Genomic DNA, 17,937 nt, shown 5'->3' with positions numbered 1-17,937 from the left:
CTGACATGTGCAACACACAGGGGGAGCCTGTGGGGAGTAGGGAAGGCGAGGAGAATATTTGCTCTCCAGTTTGGGTGAGGCCTGATTTAAGTCCATTTGCCAAGCTGCTTGCCTGTTACCAGAGCAGGTGAAGTCTGGGCGTGCTGGGCTTGGACTCTCCCTACTGGGGGCCTTCACGTCTGGCGCCCGAAGTTTGGTGGGTTCCTGTGGGAAGCCTCTTTTCAAGCTCAGAAGGTGCGAGGGCAGTCAGGTGAAGGTGGGTGTGTCACGGGACATGGCTGGCACCCCGGATGACAAGTTCCTGTTTTGCTCCTCCCTCCTCCCAGTCTGGGCCTAAGTGAATGGCAACAAAAAGACGAGGAGAGCAAAGGGGTGCGTTCAACAGAAAGGAGATTAGTGGTGGTCCTAGTCTCCCCTTTCCTGGGCCATACTCCAGATATCCCAGGAGGCCTTGAAGGGTTGAAGGAAACCCACTGAGCCAGAAGCTGCGGTTTGGGGAGAAGTTTAATGGAACAGCAGAAGAGGGCTTGAGTTCACAGAGAGGCAGGCCGTCCAGCTGGGCTCTGCCCGCTTCACGCCCGGCATCCCACCCCGGGTGCCTGAGGAGAGATTTACTCTTAGTCCCCTCCACAGGGTTGGGCACGTGGGGAGAAAGGACCTGAGTCACACTAGCTTCGAGGGCTGAGAAGCTGGTCCTTCTGGCCTGGGGCAAGAAACCCCATGCCACAGTGAGGCGTTCGGGGAACAGGGTGGACCAGCCGGTGACAGTGGCCACAGGAGCAGTATCTTGTCCCCATTTTGGCTGCACTGGAAACTGATGTGCCTGGCACTGCCCTCACCCCCAGCTAGAGCAGCATTTCAGTCAAAAGGGGGGCCAAGGGGGTGGGTGCCACCAGGCTGCCAGTAAGTACTGTACGTGGCTGGGCTCCCTGGGGATGGGTCCAGAAGCTCCCAGGACCACGAGCCCCTCTGCACCCACCCAGGGAAGCGACGGGCAGCTTAGAGTCAGGCGTCCTCCCCAGCCAACCTTTCCACTCCAGTGGGGGTAAAACAGCTGTGGCCTCCTCCAGTGAGGGAAAGTGGTGGGTGTAGGGCTGGACTTGCTGGCTGAGCTTGCAGGACAATCTGGTTATTCATCTGCTCAGCAGTCAGGGCACTTCTTTGAGTATGTGGGGGAAGGGTGAGGATCAGAGAGCCCAGATAAGCTGGCCCCAGGGCGGCTGCCACTAGAACTCAGGTTATCAGAAAGGCCCTGGGCCTGGCCCCAGGCTAATTGGGAAGGTTATAGACCCTGCCATAACCTGTAATCAGCTGGAAGTGAGAGCTGGGCCCCCAGGCAGTTGGCCCCACTGGCCCTGGCCCCCACAGATAAGATCCAGGACATATCCACCTCCCCCCACATCCAAGCAGACCTCATGACAGCATTACCTAGAAGGTCATCGGAACATGAATCTAAATGCAGCCAGACCTGGTGACCTTGAGGGAGCCACGTGACCTCCCCGATTCTCAAAGCACCACTTGCTCAGTGGGCAGAGTACTGTGGACGCCCTCTCAGTCCCACAGAGGGAAGGTATCTTCATGATCTGCAGAGGCTGGTGGGAGCTGGGCTGGCAACTCAAAAGCAACACCACTGTCTGGGCTTGAGGTAAGAAAAGGCCCAGTGGTTCCCAGGCAGGTTCAGACACAAGCACCACACCGGGGCCAGCTCCCCTGCAGGCGTGGAGGCCAGGCCAACAGCCACGACTGGGGCTGGTTTCTCCAGGCTAATTTTTTATTTTGGAAGGTCAGAGACTTCGTAAACTAGAAGGGACCTGAGAATGCTCTTGGGTCCCTGTTAAGCAGATGACAAGTCTGAATCTCAGAGAAGAGCAAGGCCTTGCCCAAGGTCATGGAGTGACACAGGCAGCTGGCCCCCTCTATACCTTGCTGCCTCACACACCCCAACCAGTCCCCTTAGAAGGGCCCAAAATCTGAGCTGAACTCTGTCCTGGGCTCCCACGGGACTCACCCCGCTGATCCTTGTGCTGTACCCCTTCCAACTCCCCGCCTGGTCCCTGGCTAGCTTTGAAGCTGTTGCCTTGCTGCTGTGTAACTGGGAAGCAGTGGCTCCTGCAGACCTGCACCTGTATGCCCTAGAGACAAAGCAAGAGCGCTTCCTGTACATCTTGTATTCAAAGCAGGAGCCCAGCAGAGGGTGGGGGCCCTGGAGTGTCCCTGTGGCCTCCCTCACCCATGGCTCTGTAGCCAGCAGCAGTGGCATCATCTTCTAAGGAGTGGATCTAGGTGTGATCCTCCTAAGGTCCCAGGGCCCCAGGTGAGCTCTGCCACCAGTAGCCACCTGACCTTGAGTGAAAGAACGCACCATTGGGCTTCAGGGTGCCTGTCTATAAAAGAGAGGAGTGGGGAACAGGAGCAGAGTGACAGCTTAAGCAGGCTAAGGGGAAGCTGCAGGTCAGAAGAGCAAAGGGTGATTTGGAGGTGCTGAGGATGACACGCCAGGCCAGGCAGATCACTGGGCTGGGGCATAGGAGGGTCTGGGGCGGCTCAGCTGGCGCCCAAACTGTTTCCCCAAAGCTGCTCCAGAGAATCCCAAAGCAAATCAACTTCCTGGTGAGTGCTGGCAGACCAACCCCGCCCCTCTGTCGCAGGTGGGCCGGTGCTAGAGGGTCTTTCCTGAGCTTTACCCCCTCTCTCTAGCCACTCAGCAGAATGCCAGTTCATGGTCCTGCGATCCTAGACACCTGCACCCCTATCTTCTGCTGCGCATGTCCATGCACACGCAGGTTCAAGACGCGCACTTCACTTTTGCAGTCCCCCGCCTCCTAAGTGGACAACCTCGACCCGCGAAACCGCGGCCCAGAGCAGTGAGTAGTCTGCAGGTCCCAGGGTTATGGGTACCCCAAACTCTGGGAAGTCGCCCAAAGTGGGGCAGGGATTCGCGGCCTGGTTTCCCCCGCTTGTTCAGGACCTCTCAGGTGCAGAGCGACGCCCCTGAGAGCCGAGTCTATCCCGGCCCATCGCAGCCAGACTGGCCCTCGCCTTGCATCGTCCTGGGAGAAGGCGGCCAGACCCAACTGGAAGAAGTGGTCCGGCCAGTCCCGGCCCAAGACCGCGGCCAGGAGGGGGTCGGGCCGCCCACCCAAGCCCATTGGTCCGACCCTGCGCGGTGTAATTGGGGCGGGGGGGAGGCGACCGGCGGGCGGCGGCTCCAGAGAAACTGCGCGCCTGTCAGCCACAATTTGTGTAAGAGGACGGGACAGGCCAGGCCACTGCGGGCTGGGGTCACCGAGGCCGCGGCCCACACCCCGGCCAGACTCCGGACCGCGGGGGAGCCCCGCCGGGCCGCTAAACCGGGCTGGCTGGCGCCAAGACTCTGGGAGGCGCGGGTCCAGCAGAGAAGCCGGGTAGGAAGCAGCTCTGTCGCGGGCGTGTCCCCCCCCCCACGTCGAGACGCGCCCAGTGGCACCCACAGCTGGTCACCCACACAGGGCCACTCGAGTCACCGAGCTCAGCCTTGGCACGTGCATTGCCGCCGGAAGCTCAGGGCCAGGCTCAGGCCGGCGCCGGGTCACTCGCAGGCACGTCCGTCCCCTCGGCCACACGCGCTGAGCGCACCCGCCAGCCACGCCACGCGGGCTCACGCAAACCCACACCCGTCACACAGCGGGGACACCAGCGGGGACGCTGCCGCTCTGAGGATCAACCCTGTGGAGGGCCCAGCAGTGTCCCTGGCCCCTGCAAGAGGTTACAGAGCCGAAGGACAGACGGGCAGGCTCGGGACTGCAGCCCCGTCCCGCGCGGGCTGTCCCCTCCTGACAGGGACCACGCGCGACGGGCCCAGCCGGAGGCCGCTCCGACGCCCGCGCCCGACCGCCCCAGAGGGAGGGGCCGCCCGCGCGTCCCCCGCCCGTCTGCGGGGCCCGGGCGATGCGAAGTGACAGGGGCCGGAGCTTTGTTGTGGAGCCTCGGCCGCCTGGCGCCAGCCGCCCCCGCCCGTGTCTTCCCCCTCCAGCCCCGGGCGGCCCGCGAGGCGCCCCCCGGGGCCTCTTAAAGAGACACGCACACTCGGCCCCGGGGACTCCCCCGGGGCGTCAGTTCCTGGGAAGGGAGGGGCCCAGGCGGGGGAGGGGCGGGTGCTGGGAGCCTCGTGGCGGCGCTCAGGGACTGCCTTGAATCTCCAAGCTCGAGATGGGGCGGGGGTCAGCACAGAACCTTGAGAGCCGCTGCGGCCCGACCTGGGGCGACTGCAGGACGGCGGGGCGGGGCAGATGGTGGGATCCCAGGCCGGGACGAAGCTTGTGACGCCGCGGGGCAGGGCCGCGGTTTTGTAGGTGGGGTGGCGGATCCCAAACGCAGCCACTACGCTATCGCCCTTGGGTTTCTTGGGCAAACAACTCAGGCCTGCGTGTTTGCAACTCCAGGGTCTTCCATCTCTTGGGCCAGCTGCAGACTCTACCCGGGGAAATGTCCAAAATGCACACGCTTAGATGCACACGCATCCTTACCAGCACGAAAGCACACATCCACACGCGCGTGCACACACACATGCGACTTTGCAAATGTATTCAGGGATTCTCAGGCCCGCACCTGAGCACTTGGCTATCACTTGGTCGCCTCACCGACCATCCAAGCGCGGCCACACACCTCCCTCCCCGGGGGGCCACATCCCCTCCAAGTTGAAGGCTATGCAAAGCTACAGCGGATCGCTCCCTGGGTGCGTGGACTGTTCTGCGTGGGGGGCAAGACTCACTCTGAGCACACAGGGTACTGAGAGGAGCGAGGTCGTGAAGAACCCTCTGGGGCCGGCCCCCACGTGTGCATGGCGATGGGGAATTACAAAGGCCATGGAACTGGCTAAGAAAAAGTGGGGGGAAAGGCCGCAGAGGCCAAATCGCTCTTGCCGGTCCCAACCCCGCACCCGGGGGAGCGATCGGCCTTTAACAACTGGGTCCCTACACCGGCTGGCGCAGAAGGCTGTGAGGGTCACCGCTGGACGTGGGAGCGGGCATCCGGCCCAGGCGGGCTACACCACAGATTGGCTGCGCGGGTGGGAGTGTCACCCGTGGCCAGGGCAGGCTTGAATTGTCCTCCAGAACACGACCCTCGGGAGTCAGCCCAAGAGACCGCCCGCCGGAGTCCGATTTGAGGCAGGTGTGTGGTCGCTTTACTCTCTCGGGGCACACCTGGAGTTGTGGCTTTCGTTGCACACACTGGGCTCGAAACACACACACACACACACACACACACACACACACACACACACACCGCGGCGTGGGTTGAGGTCCTGGGGCTGCTGGAAGACGAGACGGGAGAGCACTGATTGCGGAGGGGGGATTTCAACCACAGACGTTCAGACACTTCGACTTCCGCACTCCTGAACTTGGGAGACCAGCGCTCCTCAAAGACGGAAAGAAACTAGAAAAGCGGCTGGGAGCCGAGGCAGGATGCCAGTGTTTGGTAAAAGGGAGACTTGCGATCCCAGTACCGGATGCGGCGAAAACGAAAATTCGTTCGGTCGCGGGTGGAGGATCTGGCGGCTGTGATCAGCCCGCGCGGGGCCGCCTTGGGCGCAGGCGAAGGTGCGCTCACCTTCCCGGCCGGAGCGCCTGCGTCCCGGACGCCGGGGGCTGACACGGACCGACCTCGGGCTGAGTCCAGGGGTGGTCGGCAACGCCGGATACCTCCGGGGTCTTCCTGTGGGACGAGCCGCGGGCCAGAGGGACCCTGCGTTTGCCCGGCGCAAGGCCGCGTCCCTCCCGCCCTCGCGGGCCCCACGAGGGCTGTGCCACGGCTCCACTCACCAGCTCCCGCCACCTGGGTTCCGCTCCGGGACCTCAGCCTCCGGAGCCTCCCGACTTGCCCGCCCACTGGCCTCGCTTTCCTGCGCCCGCAGCCTCCCTGTGGAGTGCGGGGACCCGGGCGGCGACCAGGAGCCGAGTCGGAGGCCAGGCTGGGGCGCCGGCCGGAGCAGCCGGGCTTCCGGGCGCGGGAGAAGGAGGGCGCCCCCTCTCCTCTCAGGGACGTGTCAGTGCTTTGCACTTGGGGCCGGCACGCGGCTAGGGGTCCTTCCCTGAGGCCCTCGGCCCTGGCGCCCCCCGCCTCGGCCCTTTCGGCGGGTCAGGTCGGCCCTCCACGCTTCCAAGTCCCGGCGCTAGCAGCCGCGGGCGCGGGCGCGGGCGCGGGCGCGGGGTGGGGGCCCGGCCAGGGGGAGGGGTCTCAGGCCCGTCGGGCCGTCATTGGTTAATATTTTATTCCGTTGACATGTTTTCTTACTGCTGAGGCTTCCGACACCTTCTCCCCGGCCCCCCCTCCCGGCCGGAGCTTGGCCTGAGCTGTCAAAACCCCGCCCCCGGAGACCCACAATTGGTCCAAAAAGCGTAAAATCAGCAATCAAGGGGGGCCTGGCTCGTTAGCGCAGGGGATCGGAGCAGGGCAGGGCATGTGAGATAGTCACAGTTTTCCAGAGATCACGACAAGATCTAACCAGTCGCGCGTGGTCCCCGGCGCCGGAGCGGGTCAGCCCAGCCCAGCCCCGAGCAGAGCCCCTCCGCCCCCGCATCAGAGCCCCGCGCCCCTTGCGGAGCGCGGGACGGGGAGCCGGGAGGAGCCTCCGCCGCGCCCGCCGCCCGGGCCGTCCGTCTTCCGCGCGCGCCGCCGCCCGGGCCGGGGGTCCGAGCCGCGCGCCCCCGGCCCCGGCCCCCAGGCGCCTGGGCCGGATGTCCCGATGAGAGAGCCGGCGCTGGCAGCCAGCGCCATGGCTTACCACCCATTCCACGCGCCGCGGCCGGCCGACTTCCCCATGTCCGCTTTCCTGGCGGCGGCACAGCCCTCCTTCTTCCCGGCGCTCGCGCTGCCGCCCGGCGCGCTGGCCAAGCCCCTGCCCGACCCGAGCCTGGCGGGGGCGGCGGCGGCGGCGGCGGCGGCTGCAGCTGCGGCGGCCGAGGCGGGGCTGCACGTCTCGGCTCTCGGCCCTCACCCGCCCGCCGCGCATCTGCGCTCCCTCAAAAGCCTGGAGCCCGAGGACGAGGTGGAGGACGACCCGAAGGTGACGCTGGAGGCCAAGGAGCTGTGGGACCAGTTCCACAAGCTGGGCACGGAGATGGTCATCACCAAGTCCGGGAGGTAGGGCGGCCGGGCCCTGGGGGCGGCGGGCAGCGGGCAGCGGGCAGCGGGCAGCGGGCGGGCCCGGGGATCCGACAGCACCCACCCGCCGAGCCCACGCGCCACGCGGCGCTCCGCAGACAACCAACTTGCGTTTCTAGTTTGCCACCCGGGCGAATTTTAAAAGAAAAAAAAAATAACGCGAACAAATCCCTTAGTGAAGTAAAACGAAAACGTACTCCTAAAGAATAGCCCCAGCCGTTCTGGGTCTCAAAGCCAAAGAGTCGCCCTCGGCCGGCCTTGCTGGTCTCCTCAGCTCAGCGGTCTGGCTTCTATGCCTGTGGGTCGATTTGTAGCTCCAGGGAGGTGCAGCGTTTACCGACTCCCTGGCCCGACCTTGAGAGTCCACTAGCCTCAGGCCCCAGCTCCGATCCCAGCAGCAAGCCGAGTGAGCCCTCAGCCAGATGGCTGGGAGTCTTGTCCTGGCCGGGAGCTCGGCCCAAGGGACCCATTCGCTGCCCCAGGCCTGGGAGCCAGAAGGAAGCCACCATCCCCAGCCCTTCCACTTAGCCATTAAGAATGCAGGCCTCAGTCGCACCCTCTTCCCCTGAGCTGCAGAGTCAGTTCCCTGACCAGGGCTGTACCCTGGCCCCCAAAGCAAACGCCTTCTAAATTTATTTCCGAGAGTGCTGTACCTGCTGTGTACTTTCAACGAATTTCAGGGAGATTCAGTAGAAATCAGTGTATTTCTAGAGGGCCTAGATTTCTTTCTTGGATGTGGCTTTCATCTCAGATCAGGAAGTGGGTCCCCAGGTCTGAGCCCAAGGACAAGGGCAGGCCTTATGAGAAGGGGTCTGACCAGCAGAAATGGGATCTCCCTGGAGTAGCTGCCATAGATTGGGTCTCCCGAGAGACAGGGCAGCCAGACAACAGTACAGGCAAATGGAGACCCGCCAGGCTGTTTTGCATACAGTTGGGGTAGAGGTCAGTGAGAATAGGGGTCCTCCAACACGAAGAGCCCTGTCCCAGCGGCATCTCCCCCTTCTTTCCCTCCGAGGCGGATGTTCCCCCCCTTCAAGGTACGAGTCAGTGGCCTGGACAAGAAGGCCAAGTACATCCTGCTGATGGACATTGTAGCCGCTGATGACTGCCGCTATAAATTCCACAACTCCCGCTGGATGGTGGCAGGCAAGGCCGATCCAGAGATGCCCAAACGCATGTACATCCACCCGGACAGCCCAGCCACCGGGGAGCAGTGGATGGCCAAGCCTGTGGCCTTCCACAAGCTAAAGCTGACCAACAATATCTCCGACAAGCATGGTTTCGTGAGTCCCGGGGGTGCAGGGAGAGGGTTGAGAAACTGAGCCGTCCCTCCACAGCTAGGTGGTTAGAGGAGGGCAGCAGGATTCCACATCCATCGGGAGTACTGGCCAAACCCCCAGGGCACCCTGCCTGTGCCACTGCCCTGTGCCCTGGGCTGGCTGAGCCTGAGACTCTACCAGCTCTACCGGGCTCTGCTCTACCAGCCTGGGGAAGGGCTGGATGGTGGCAGATAAGGTCGAGCTTCTCACAATCTCAATTCCGGTAAGGCCTTGAGTGCCTCTCCTAGCATCAAGCCAGAGGCAGGTGCTGTGGGGACTGGCTTGAGCAACATTGGTCCTGGGGAGGTCACCCCACTCTTGACCCGGAGGTGCTGACCTTGAAAAACCTGCCCAAGACCTCCATGTGACTCTCACCCTTCCCCAAGACTAGGGGATTTAAATATGAACTTAGCCCCCCTACAGCCTCCCTGAGATCTTTCCCTCCCCTCACAGGAAAGTTGCCAACCAGGGAGGAGAGAGTGTGGGGGCCTCTCCATTTCTGCCTGAGCCAAGGTCCCAGAAAATGGTGGGAAGGGCCAGGTTGGGTGGGGCAAGGGGAGCTGCCAGTCCCGAGGTAGGGCAGCCGGTACCCTCCCTCCAGGAGTCCTCTCCGTGCGATTTCTGGGGCTTAGCAATGCCAAGAGGAAGAAAGGTGAAGAGTGAAATTGGGTTCTTTTTCTGCTTTATTTTATTTCTGTTTCCAACTGGGGAAATTTTAATGGAGAAAGAGAAGCTGTAGGAAAGAAAAGCGTGAGAAAATAGAAGAAAAAGAAATACAAGTGAGAAAAAGCAGAAAAGAGGAGAGAAAGGGGTGAAAGTCAGAACCAAGAGAGAAGGGGTGGAGAGAAAGGCGGAGGAAAAAGTCTGCTCTCCAGCAAGGGCTGGGGGCTGCTGCCTGACCCACACCGCCCCCCCCCAGACCATCCTGAACTCCATGCACAAGTACCAGCCCCGCTTTCACATCGTGCGAGCCAACGACATCCTGAAGCTGCCCTACAGCACTTTCCGAACCTATGTGTTCCCGGAGACCGACTTCATCGCGGTCACGGCCTACCAGAATGACAAGGTGCGCTGGGTGGGTGGTGGGCTCGGCCCCCAGATGGCGCAAGGTCCAACCCAACACACGTTCACCTCTGTGCTCCCGTGCTCTCTGCCCATCCCTGAGCTCTGAGTCTTTCATCCATAAGAGCTGCACCCAGAAAAACCCCACACCCTCTCTCAGACCCACACGTGGGCACACTCCCGAGGGCACTCGAACAGCTGGGCACTAGTTCGCTAGTTCTCGGGTGGAGATGTTTACCTAGCAATAAACAGAGATTCTGACCAGCGCTGACATTTTTACATTTTATTCGTTTATTTCTTGGCTCAGGGATGGGAATTTAAAGGAAAAGAGGACATCCCAGGCAGCCTGCCCAAGCTGTGCCGGAGCTAAGAACTCAGGGCCCCGATTTCATTCTCCTGAGGGAGCCAGAGGGTGGGACAGGTGGCACAGCCCCCCAAAGCACCCCCTGGGTAGTACTCCGAGTCAGTCCAGGACCCAGACCCTTTGGGAGATGCTGAGAATTTTCCTTCGATTTCAAGGGCTTTCTACTTGCTGCTTTTCTACTCTCTCCTAGTGGAGCAGAGCACGGTCCCCACTAGGCCTGTGGCCCTGAGCCCTGCTGCCCAGTGAAAGAGGGTCTGTGCAGGTCCTTGTGTCTCCGTGAACCAGGGTGTTTCCTGGCAGGCCTGCACCATTTAGGGTGCCTCGGATCTGGGTGGAAGCATGTGAATTCGTTTGGGTCTGTGTGTGGTTTTTTCCCTGTATTTATGTGTGGGTGCGTGGACCGGGGTGTGAGGATTTGGCTCTGCCTGCACCTGCAGACTTGCGTGTGCGCTGCTGAGTCCATGCGTGCCTGCTCGGGCTCGGAGCAGTTTAACCTGCGAGACCACACTGGCTTGTTTGCTCGGTTGGGCCGATTTCGACTCTGAGCACGGCTTTGGGCCTGTGTGTGCGTGTTAAGGGATTATTTGTTGAACTGTGTCTTTCCTCGATACCTGCCTGCCGGCCTCACCTCAGGGTGTCACCATGGCAGGGAGTCACCAAATCCTGGGTCTCCACACAGCAGCCGGGCAGCTGCTGACCTCGGGGTGCCCCTGGCTGGCTGGAAGAGCCAGGTCCTGACCTAGTGGTGCCTTCTCGGTCCCCACAGATTACACAGCTGAAGATCGACAACAATCCGTTTGCCAAGGGCTTCCGGGACACCGGGAATGGCCGCCGGGAGAAAAGGTGAGGAAGAGTCCGACGGCCTGTGGCGGGTGCCCGGCTGCAGGAGGCCAGAGGAGGGTGTGTGTGCTCTCTGCTGACTGGCTCCCTCTGCTCATCTCCAGGAAGCAGCTGACGCTGCCCACTCTGCGCTTGTATGAGGAGCACTGTAAGCCGGAGCGCGATGGTGCTGAGTCTGACGCCTCGTCTTGCGACCCTCCCCCTGCTCGGGAGCCCCCACCTTCCCCGGGCGCAGTGCCCAGTCCCCTGCGCCTGCACCGGGCCCGAGGTGAGGGTCGGATTGTTGGTGGGGTGAGGAGAGGGAGCAGGCAAGCAGGAGGGCGTCCCCTGAGGGCACCAACCTGGTCCTTTGCTCAGCCCAGCTAATTTTCAAGCCCTGGGGAGAAGCGTGAATTGTGTGTGGGGGGGAAGGGTTCCAACCTGGGGCTCCGTCTGCTGTGTGACTGACTGGTTTCTGGTGGCCAGAGCATCGGGCTGGATTCCGAGCTTGGCTTGCAGGCTGTGCAACTCTGGCAATTAGGTTTCCTCTCCACTGGCAGTAAGGTTTTCCTAAATGTCTTCCACTGTAAACATGAGGTCTTGGATTAGCTGACTGCGGGCTGCCCCGCGTCCCACTGTAGAGGCGCATCTGACTGGACCTCCCCGAGAACTGACCTTTTCCCCGCGCGTCCTCTCCCCACAGCGGAAAAGACGTGCGCCGCAGACAGCGACCCTGAGCCCGAGCGGCTGGGTGAGGAGCGCGCCAGGGTGGCCCTGGGCCGCAGCCCAGCTCGGGACAGCGCCAGCCCCCCTCGTTTGACAGACCCGGAGCGCACCCGGGAGCGACGCAGTCCCGAGAGAGGCAAGGAACCGGGGGAGAGCAGCGGGGACGGCCTTTTTGGCCTGAGGAGCCTGGAGAAGGAGCGCGCCGAAGCCCGGCGGAAGGATGACGGGCGCAAGGAGGGAGCTGAGGGCAAGGAGCCCGGCCTGGCGCCACTGGTGGTGCAGACAGACAGTTCATCCCCCCTGGGCGCCGGACATCTGCCGGGCCTGGCCTTCTCCAGCCACCTGCACGGCCAGCAGTTCTTTGGGCCCCTAGGAGCCGGCCAGCCGCTCTTCCTACACCCAGGACAGTTCACCATGGGCCCCGGCGCTTTCTCTGCCATGGGCATGGGTCACCTGCTGGCCTCGGTGACAGCAGGAGGTGGCAGTGGAGGAGGCGCCGGGCCGGCCACCGCAGGGCTGGACGCAGGCGGGCTGGGTCCCGCAGCCAGCGCAGCAAGCACCGCGCCCTTCCCATTCCACCTCTCCCAGCACATGCTGGCATCTCAGGTAAGGCTGGGGAGCAGGAGGCAGCCCAAAGGAGGGAACCAAGGTGATGGGGGGGGGGGCTGAGGAGGGCAGAGGGCTTGCAGGTGTCTTAGGTGCCTGGACCCTCCAGGAGCCCAGATCACAGTTCTGGGAGAATCCGTGGACACTTATCTGGTCAGTCTCAAAGACAACCAGGTTCTGAGAGATTAAAGCTGTTGGCCTAGGTTCTGGCTACTGTGTGACCGTTGGTGAAGTGTCTGACCGTCTCTGGGCCTGTTTCTTTCCCTAGAGCCCCAGTAAGGAGTGTGGGAACCCATTAATAAGAGTCTTGAGCCATAGAAGGTGGTGTACTCCTGTACTCTCAGCTATTCCAGAGACGGAGGCAGGAGAATAAGAAGTTCGAGGCCAGCCTAGGCAATTTAGTGGCTTAGCATGACCCTGTCTCACAATAAAAAATAAAAAGGACTGGGGATGTAGCTCAGTGGGAGAGCACTTGTTCAGCACAATAACAGGCCCTGGGTTCCACCCTAAGTGTGTGTGTGGGGACTCTTGGGGTTGCCCCTGGCTTTTGTGTAGTCTATGCTTCTGGCCTCAAGAAATTTGTTTTGGGAAGGAAGATAATTTTTGTCTCAATGTCAGTTTGGAAAGGTTAAGTTGGCTGGACAAAGAGAAAAGGAAAATTTGCATTATTTTCTGGATATTTGACAACCAAAAGGATCCACCTCCCAGATATTTCTAGCCTATTTCAAGCTCTCTAAGGAGTCCTCTGTCCTGACGAAGGACAGGCTCAGTCTTTCCCCCACCTCAAGTCCTCCCAATACTCCCAGCCACATCTCAGGAAAGGAGCGGGCTCAGTTCCCCCAGGGCCCCCTTGAAACTGACCTCCCAGGGGAGAGTTTATGAAAATGTGGCCAGCAGCACAATAAGGACTTGATCCGATGGGGAAGCGGCCTCTTTGGTTACTTGGGTGGAATATTCCTTATGGAAAGATTTGGAATCTCTTCATTCATTTTCTTCCCTCTGAGGTTTCTGGCAAATTGAACCCTTGAGATCTTATCTGAAGGGAAGGAAAATAGGAGTTCAGGTCTGAGAAAGCGCCTTTGGTTCAGGAGCAAATATTTTTGAAGTGGGACAGGGGGTGGGGGCTCTGAAATAAGTTTTCAACCCAGCTCAGCATCTGGGTGTGTGGAGTGTTTGAGGCACCAGCATCCTGTGGAAGGCCCTGGAGAATCTGGTCTGGGGTCTGGAAGGTTCATCTGCCCCCTTGACTGTGCTTGAGTGTGTGTGTGTGTGCGCACGCGAATGCCTCCTCCATAAACGAATTCTGGAGATGGTCATGGGCATTATAGAGGTCACCAGGGAAGCCGGGGCTCCTGCACACAGCCTGGTGAGCAGGTGCAAGGCCAGCGTGAGAGTACCCAGCTCAGGAGGCATCTGTTGGTAGAACTGGTGGTGGGTTAGTTCCCAGGCTGGTGCTAGCAGGTAGAGCAGATCCTTGCAGATCTGAAACCTCTTCCCAACCAAGATACCAGATCTGAAATGCTCTGTGGGCCTTGACCCTCTCAGGAAGCGTGTTTTCTCCCTCATCTAGGTGCTTCCCCCACTCCCCCTACACTCTAGAGAGTGAGCCATTATCTCAAAGGTCAGATAATCCAAAAGTCGGCCCTCGGCCCTAGGGAGCTCAGGGGTGTTTGTCCAGGGTTTCCTGGCCAGCTCTGCTATCCACAGGCAAAGACTGCATTCTTCCCTAACCTGCCAGTTACTTGTGGAACATTCAGGCCCATTTATAAACCCCTGCCCCTTGTGCCCTACTCCTGGCCCAGGCAAGAGACCACGCTCGAGCAGGTGAGCAGGCAGGAGAGTTTACCCGGCTCCTCCCTCAGACTGAACTCCCCCAGCTCTTCTAGAATAGGAAAGACACTGTTGCAAATGACCAGAACCTCCTAAGACGCCACCCCCCTGGCGCTCTGCCTGCCCGGTCCTCCTCTAGGCCTTTGCCTGTGCCAGTTCAGCCACCTGCCATGTTCTTCCCCTCACACCTGCTGTGACAGCCAGCACAGAGCTTGATGGCACCTGGCCTTTTCGTCACGCCTTGGGTGATGTGCACCCTAACTGGGTTTGGGTGTGCGCACACTGGCTCATGTCTTCCTCTGCTGCCTGTGGTTTTAGTTACTGGAGTTCTGGTTTTCTGTCCTGAAACAGTGGGACAAGGTTTACCAGCTGTAGCCTACAGGCCACCCTCAGAAACTCCTCCCTCAGGTGTCTAACCCTTGTTTTGTTCTGTTCCTTCCAGGGAATCCCAATGCCCACCTTCGGAGGCCTCTTCCCATACCCCTACACCTACATGGCAGCAGCTGCCGCAGCCGCCTCCGCTTTGCCGGCCACTAGTGCTGCGGCTGCAGCCGCGGCTGCCGCAGGCTCCCTATCCCGGAGCCCCTTCCTGGGCAGTGCCCGGCCCCGCCTGCGCTTCAGCCCCTACCAGATCCCGGTCACCATCCCGCCTAGCCCCGGTCTCCTCACTACTGGGCTGGCGGCGGAGGGCTCCAAGGCTGCAGGTGGCAACAGCCGGGAACCCAGCCCCCTGCCCGAGCTGCCTCTCCGAAAAGTCGGGGGTCCATCGAGAGGTGCCCTGTCACCCAGCGTCTCCGCCAAGGAGGCAGCCAGTGAACTGCAGAACATCCAGAGACTGGTGAGCGGGCTGGAGAGCCAGCGAGCCCTCTCGCCAGGCAGGGAGTCGCCCAAGTGAGGGGCTGCCCCGCTGCTCGCTGCTCGCTGCTCGCTGCCATGCAGGCCTCCAGGGCTGCCTGCCCCTACTGCTTGGAACGTGTACAGCACAGAATGGGTATTTATTTAAATAAAGGAGAACAGCGGGCTGCAGCAGCCAGAATAGAGCCTCTTCTGGCAAGCGGGCGTCCGGGGCACTTCCCCGGGCCTCAACCAGGAATCAGGCTACCTGGAACACAGTCGCTTTGGAGCCAGTGGACTCGGTCCAGACCTGCTCCAGCATCCATCAAGGTGACACCAGTGGGATCTCCAGTCTTCTGCGCTGTGTGGGAAGCCTCACCCCAGCCCCAGGTCCTTTCAGAAGCCCGAAGGTGCTCCGGCCAGCGGTGGGAGCTTCGGAGTGAGTCCCGGGCCCCTGGCCTTGGGCCTGGACCTCCTGAGAAATTGGGGGGAGGGGGCTGGAGCGGGAAAAGACCCAAGTCAGTGTAGACTGGAGCTGGCGGTGGGGGGGGGGGCTGTCCTTTTAGTTCCCCCACCTCTCGCCCCCAGACAGGCGCCCCTCGAACTCCTGGCCAGCGGAGGAAGTGGCTCTTCTGCCTTGAGTCCCCAGGGGAAAAAAGATATTTATAAAATAAATGGTAATTTGTGTAAATAAGCTTTAAGATTCCCAGAATATGCAAATTGGTATTAATTTATTCAAAGGTGTACATTGCTGTGTACATATATTTAGAGATTAACTCATAGCATTTAATTTTTTTCATCCTCCATGAGCATCTGTATTGTACAGGGCGGGGTGGGGGTCCTTGGCCGGGGGAGCCGCCCCCCCAGCCCCCAGCCCCGCAGGAGGAGCCACCCCGCCGGCCCCTCAGCCCCTCCACCCGGGCTTTGCTGGCCCGGCCCGCGGGCTCCACCTCAGGTTTTCACTTTTCGCTCCGAAGCGAGAACGCAACGACAAAAATGCGAGAAAATAATAAAACGCTACCATGCGAAGTGAACGGCGCTGTGCGCTCTGTGGGTTGCGCGGGGCTGGGGCGCTGCACGCGCATGAGGTGGGACCCGAGGCTGGGCGCCCCCTAGGGGGGCGGCAGCTGCGTTCCGGGGCTGTGGCTCGGCTCAGCCGCGTTCGGGATGCGAGGCCGGCCTGCATGGGAACGGGGCTCAGGCTGGGTCAGGGGGCGCCGAGCCTCTCGCGCCCCCCGCGTCCCCAGCGGGGGCCGCGTCCAGGCTGGGGCTGGGGCGCCCCCTGCTGGTCACTCGCCACCCCTCCTGCCCCTCGGCGTCTGGAGCTGCGCCCTGGAGCCAGGCGAAGCGCGAGGGACCCCTCATCGCCGACTCCCGTTCTGCGGCGCCACAGAGGAAATGCACCCCCTTTCAACGCTTCTGGGTGGGTGGGCTTGGAAAATGGGTGCTCTTGGTCCCTCTGCCCTCGAGGAGGGATTGGCCGCGGGCCCCAGAATTCTTTCCCGTCTCTGCTTTCTGGACCTCAAAAAGAAAGTTTGTCAGTGACAGGGCTTTTGAATGGAGGGGCAAAGTCAAGCCTAAGAATTCTTCCTTGTAACTCGTTTAAATCTCTCTTGGAGTGTGAGTAGTGTGGGGCAACAACCTTTTCCCTTGGGCGTATAGCTCAGTGGTGCAGCGCTTGCCTGTCTTGAGTAAGGCTCTGAGTTCTGTTCCCAACACTGCAACAACATCATTCCTTTCTGTCTCAGTTTCCTCTGTGTAATAATTGGGGCTTTCCCTGGAGTTTCCACCGTCAGTCTCCTCATTAGGCTGGTCCTTCCCTGCGACCCATTCCTGCAAGGACGGCCTGTGAGGTCCGAGAGCGGCATCTTCCCTTCTCCCGGGTGGCAGGTGTCCTAAACCCGAAATCCTAGCGGCAGGGGTGGGAGATGTGCGGTCACTCCTTCAACGTCCCCTGGGCTCCTCCGTCACTTTGCGCCCCATCTCCTTCCCAGTTCTCACCTGTTTACGTCTCAGGGATCCTGACGCCCTAGCCGAGCAGGGTACCCGCCTGGGGTGGGCGCTAGTTTCCAGCTCACCCACGCACATCGAGGACAGTGACATGAGGGGTGAAGGCAGAGGTGGAGTTGACAGTTTCGGCCTTCTTCTTGGCCGACAAGGACACACTTGCAAGGAAAGAGAACCATGCACGCCCACCTCTCCCGGGAAGGGAGTTGGCCCAGGCCAGGGTGAATTTGGCAGGGTGTGTGGGGGAGGGCAGGGCGCGGCCAGTGCCCCTGAGGGGCCGCAGGAGACCTTGCCAACCCCCAAGGTGGGTTCCAGCTTCGGCGGCTTCCCAGTCTCTGACCTGCTAGAGGGTGGAGGAAAGGGAGGCCCAGGGGCCAGGCGGGGACTGGAAGCCCTTTTCTCAGCCCCAGTAGATCCCTCCACACTTACACCCTCAGAGTGTATTTATTCGAGGGCGCTCCGGGCTAAAGCGTCTCTAGCATTCGGAGCGCAGGGGCGCCCGGTTCCGGCGGTGTCTCCCTTTCCGCGGAGCTGGGAAGGGCGCGGAGCAGAACGCGCGTCCCCGGGGCCTGGGCGCCGGCCGCCAACGCCAGGGGGCAGCAGCCATCAAGCGGGGGGGGGGGGGGCGGCCGCAGGCGGCGTGGCCTGGTGGCTGGGCTTTCCGCTGGTTGCCGCAGCAACCCGAGTGGGGTGGGTGGGATTTCAGGGCTCCGGGCGCCGCTGATGTGACGGGTCCCCACCGCCGGGTCCCGTCTCGGAGTCGCGCACCGGCGCTGAGCGAGGCCCCCGCTGCTGCCTGAGGCCGCGGCCGGCGGCGGCGCCCGGTCTCAGACAAAGGCCAGGCCACTCCCAGGCCCAGTTAAACCACCCGCCTCCCCAGCCTCCCAGCTCTCTTTGTCCCAAGGGTGGCCAATTAGTCCGGGCGCTCCGCGTACCCGCTGCTCCCTCCGGTGCCCCCAGGCCTTCTTAACCCTCCAGGACCCCTAGACGCAAAGCTGTGAGCGCCGTGGGGACCGAGGGGTCGCGGAGGCCCCCTGGTGACCTGGCGCAGCGCCCTGGGACGCTGGGCTGGGAGCGTTCGTTGGGTCTGAAAGGGGACCGTGCGGGGCTGGACGGGGCGGGTGATTCACGGGGGACTCGGAGACGGGTGTGGGCGTGGGCTGAGTCGCCTGGTAGCTTACCTGCTGGGACCCCAGATCCATGGAACCTCCCTCCTCGGTTAATCGC

The 17,937-nt window shown here is 61.6% G+C and overlaps 3 protein-coding genes and 1 long non-coding RNA gene across 10 annotated transcripts in view; 2 read left to right on the top strand and 2 right to left on the bottom strand.

Annotated features, from left to right (window-relative positions):
• Positions 1–6,877, bottom strand: part of LOC110346838 (uncharacterized) — a 56,826-nt gene extending 49,949 nt beyond the window's left edge. For 3 of the 6 annotated variants that reach the window (XR_015443254.1, XR_015443255.1, XR_015443256.1), the window contains exon 1: positions 6,764–6,861. Coding sequence is in view for 3 of the 6 variants with exons in the window: in XM_087191884.1 (XP_087048010.1) it covers positions 6,764–6,770 (7 nt within the window). In the remaining 3 variants the exon portion in view is untranslated. Of the gene's footprint in view, positions 1–6,763 lie in introns of all 6 variants that reach the window. The other 3 variants (XM_087191884.1, XM_087191885.1, XM_087191886.1) reach the window with 3 other exon arrangements.
• LOC110346836 (uncharacterized) lies at positions 63–4,117 on the top strand. Its single transcript, XM_021248689.2, has 2 exons — positions 63–2,610; positions 2,698–4,117. The coding sequence occupies exon 2, from the start codon at positions 2,766–2,768 to the stop codon at positions 3,936–3,938; it is 1,173 nt and encodes a 390-aa protein (XP_021104348.2). The 5' UTR covers positions 63–2,610; positions 2,698–2,765; the 3' UTR covers positions 3,939–4,117.
• Positions 5,020–15,397, top strand: Tbx2 (T-box transcription factor 2). 2 transcript variants are annotated; one of them, XM_087191882.1, is made up of 8 exons: positions 5,020–5,151; positions 7,009–7,122; positions 8,159–8,426; positions 9,382–9,528; positions 10,655–10,731; positions 10,833–10,996; positions 11,411–12,039; positions 14,312–15,397. In XM_087191882.1, the coding sequence occupies exons 2-8, from the start codon at positions 7,100–7,102 to the stop codon at positions 14,762–14,764; spliced, it is 1,761 nt and encodes a 586-aa protein (XP_087048008.1). In that variant the 5' UTR covers positions 5,020–5,151; positions 7,009–7,099; the 3' UTR covers positions 14,765–15,397. The 2 variants fall into 2 exon arrangements, with proteins under 2 accessions (XP_087048008.1, XP_021104347.2); XM_021248688.2 differs by lacking the exon at positions 5,020–5,151 and having other exon boundaries at positions 6,613–7,122.
• A 124-nt stretch (positions 15,398–15,521) lies between these two features.
• Positions 15,522–17,322, bottom strand: LOC147823776 (uncharacterized). Its single transcript, XR_015443267.1, has 2 exons — positions 16,705–17,322; positions 15,522–16,612 (listed from the first exon to the last, which is right to left on the bottom strand). It is a non-coding gene; the product is annotated as an uncharacterized LOC147823776 (long non-coding RNA).
• Positions 17,323–17,937: the final 615 nt, after the last annotated feature.

The sequence above is a fragment of the Heterocephalus glaber genome, unplaced genomic scaffold (assembly GCF_053883595.1).
Source record: "Heterocephalus glaber isolate CG9 unplaced genomic scaffold, H.glaber_assembly_v1.0 deba00001564, whole genome shotgun sequence".
NCBI lineage: Eukaryota > Metazoa > Chordata > Mammalia > Rodentia > Bathyergidae > Heterocephalus > Heterocephalus glaber.
Note: the sequence above shows the minus strand (reverse complement) of the source record. Positions and strands in the feature narration are given on the sequence as shown.

Coding starts and splice junctions, on each gene's coding strand:
- LOC110346836 (XM_021248689.2), top strand. CDS start 2,766: ATGTCCATGCACACGCAGGTTCAAGACGCGCACTTCACTTTTGCAGTC.
- Tbx2 (XM_021248688.2), top strand. CDS start 6,725: ATGAGAGAGCCGGCGCTGGCAGCCAGCGCCATGGCTTACCACCCATTC. Junction 9,529..10,654: donor CGGCCTACCAGAATGACAAG/GTGCGCTGGGTG, acceptor CGGTCCCCACAG/ATTACACAGCTGAAGATCGA. Junction 10,732..10,832: donor AATGGCCGCCGGGAGAAAAG/GTGAGGAAGAGT, acceptor GCTCATCTCCAG/GAAGCAGCTGACGCTGCCCA.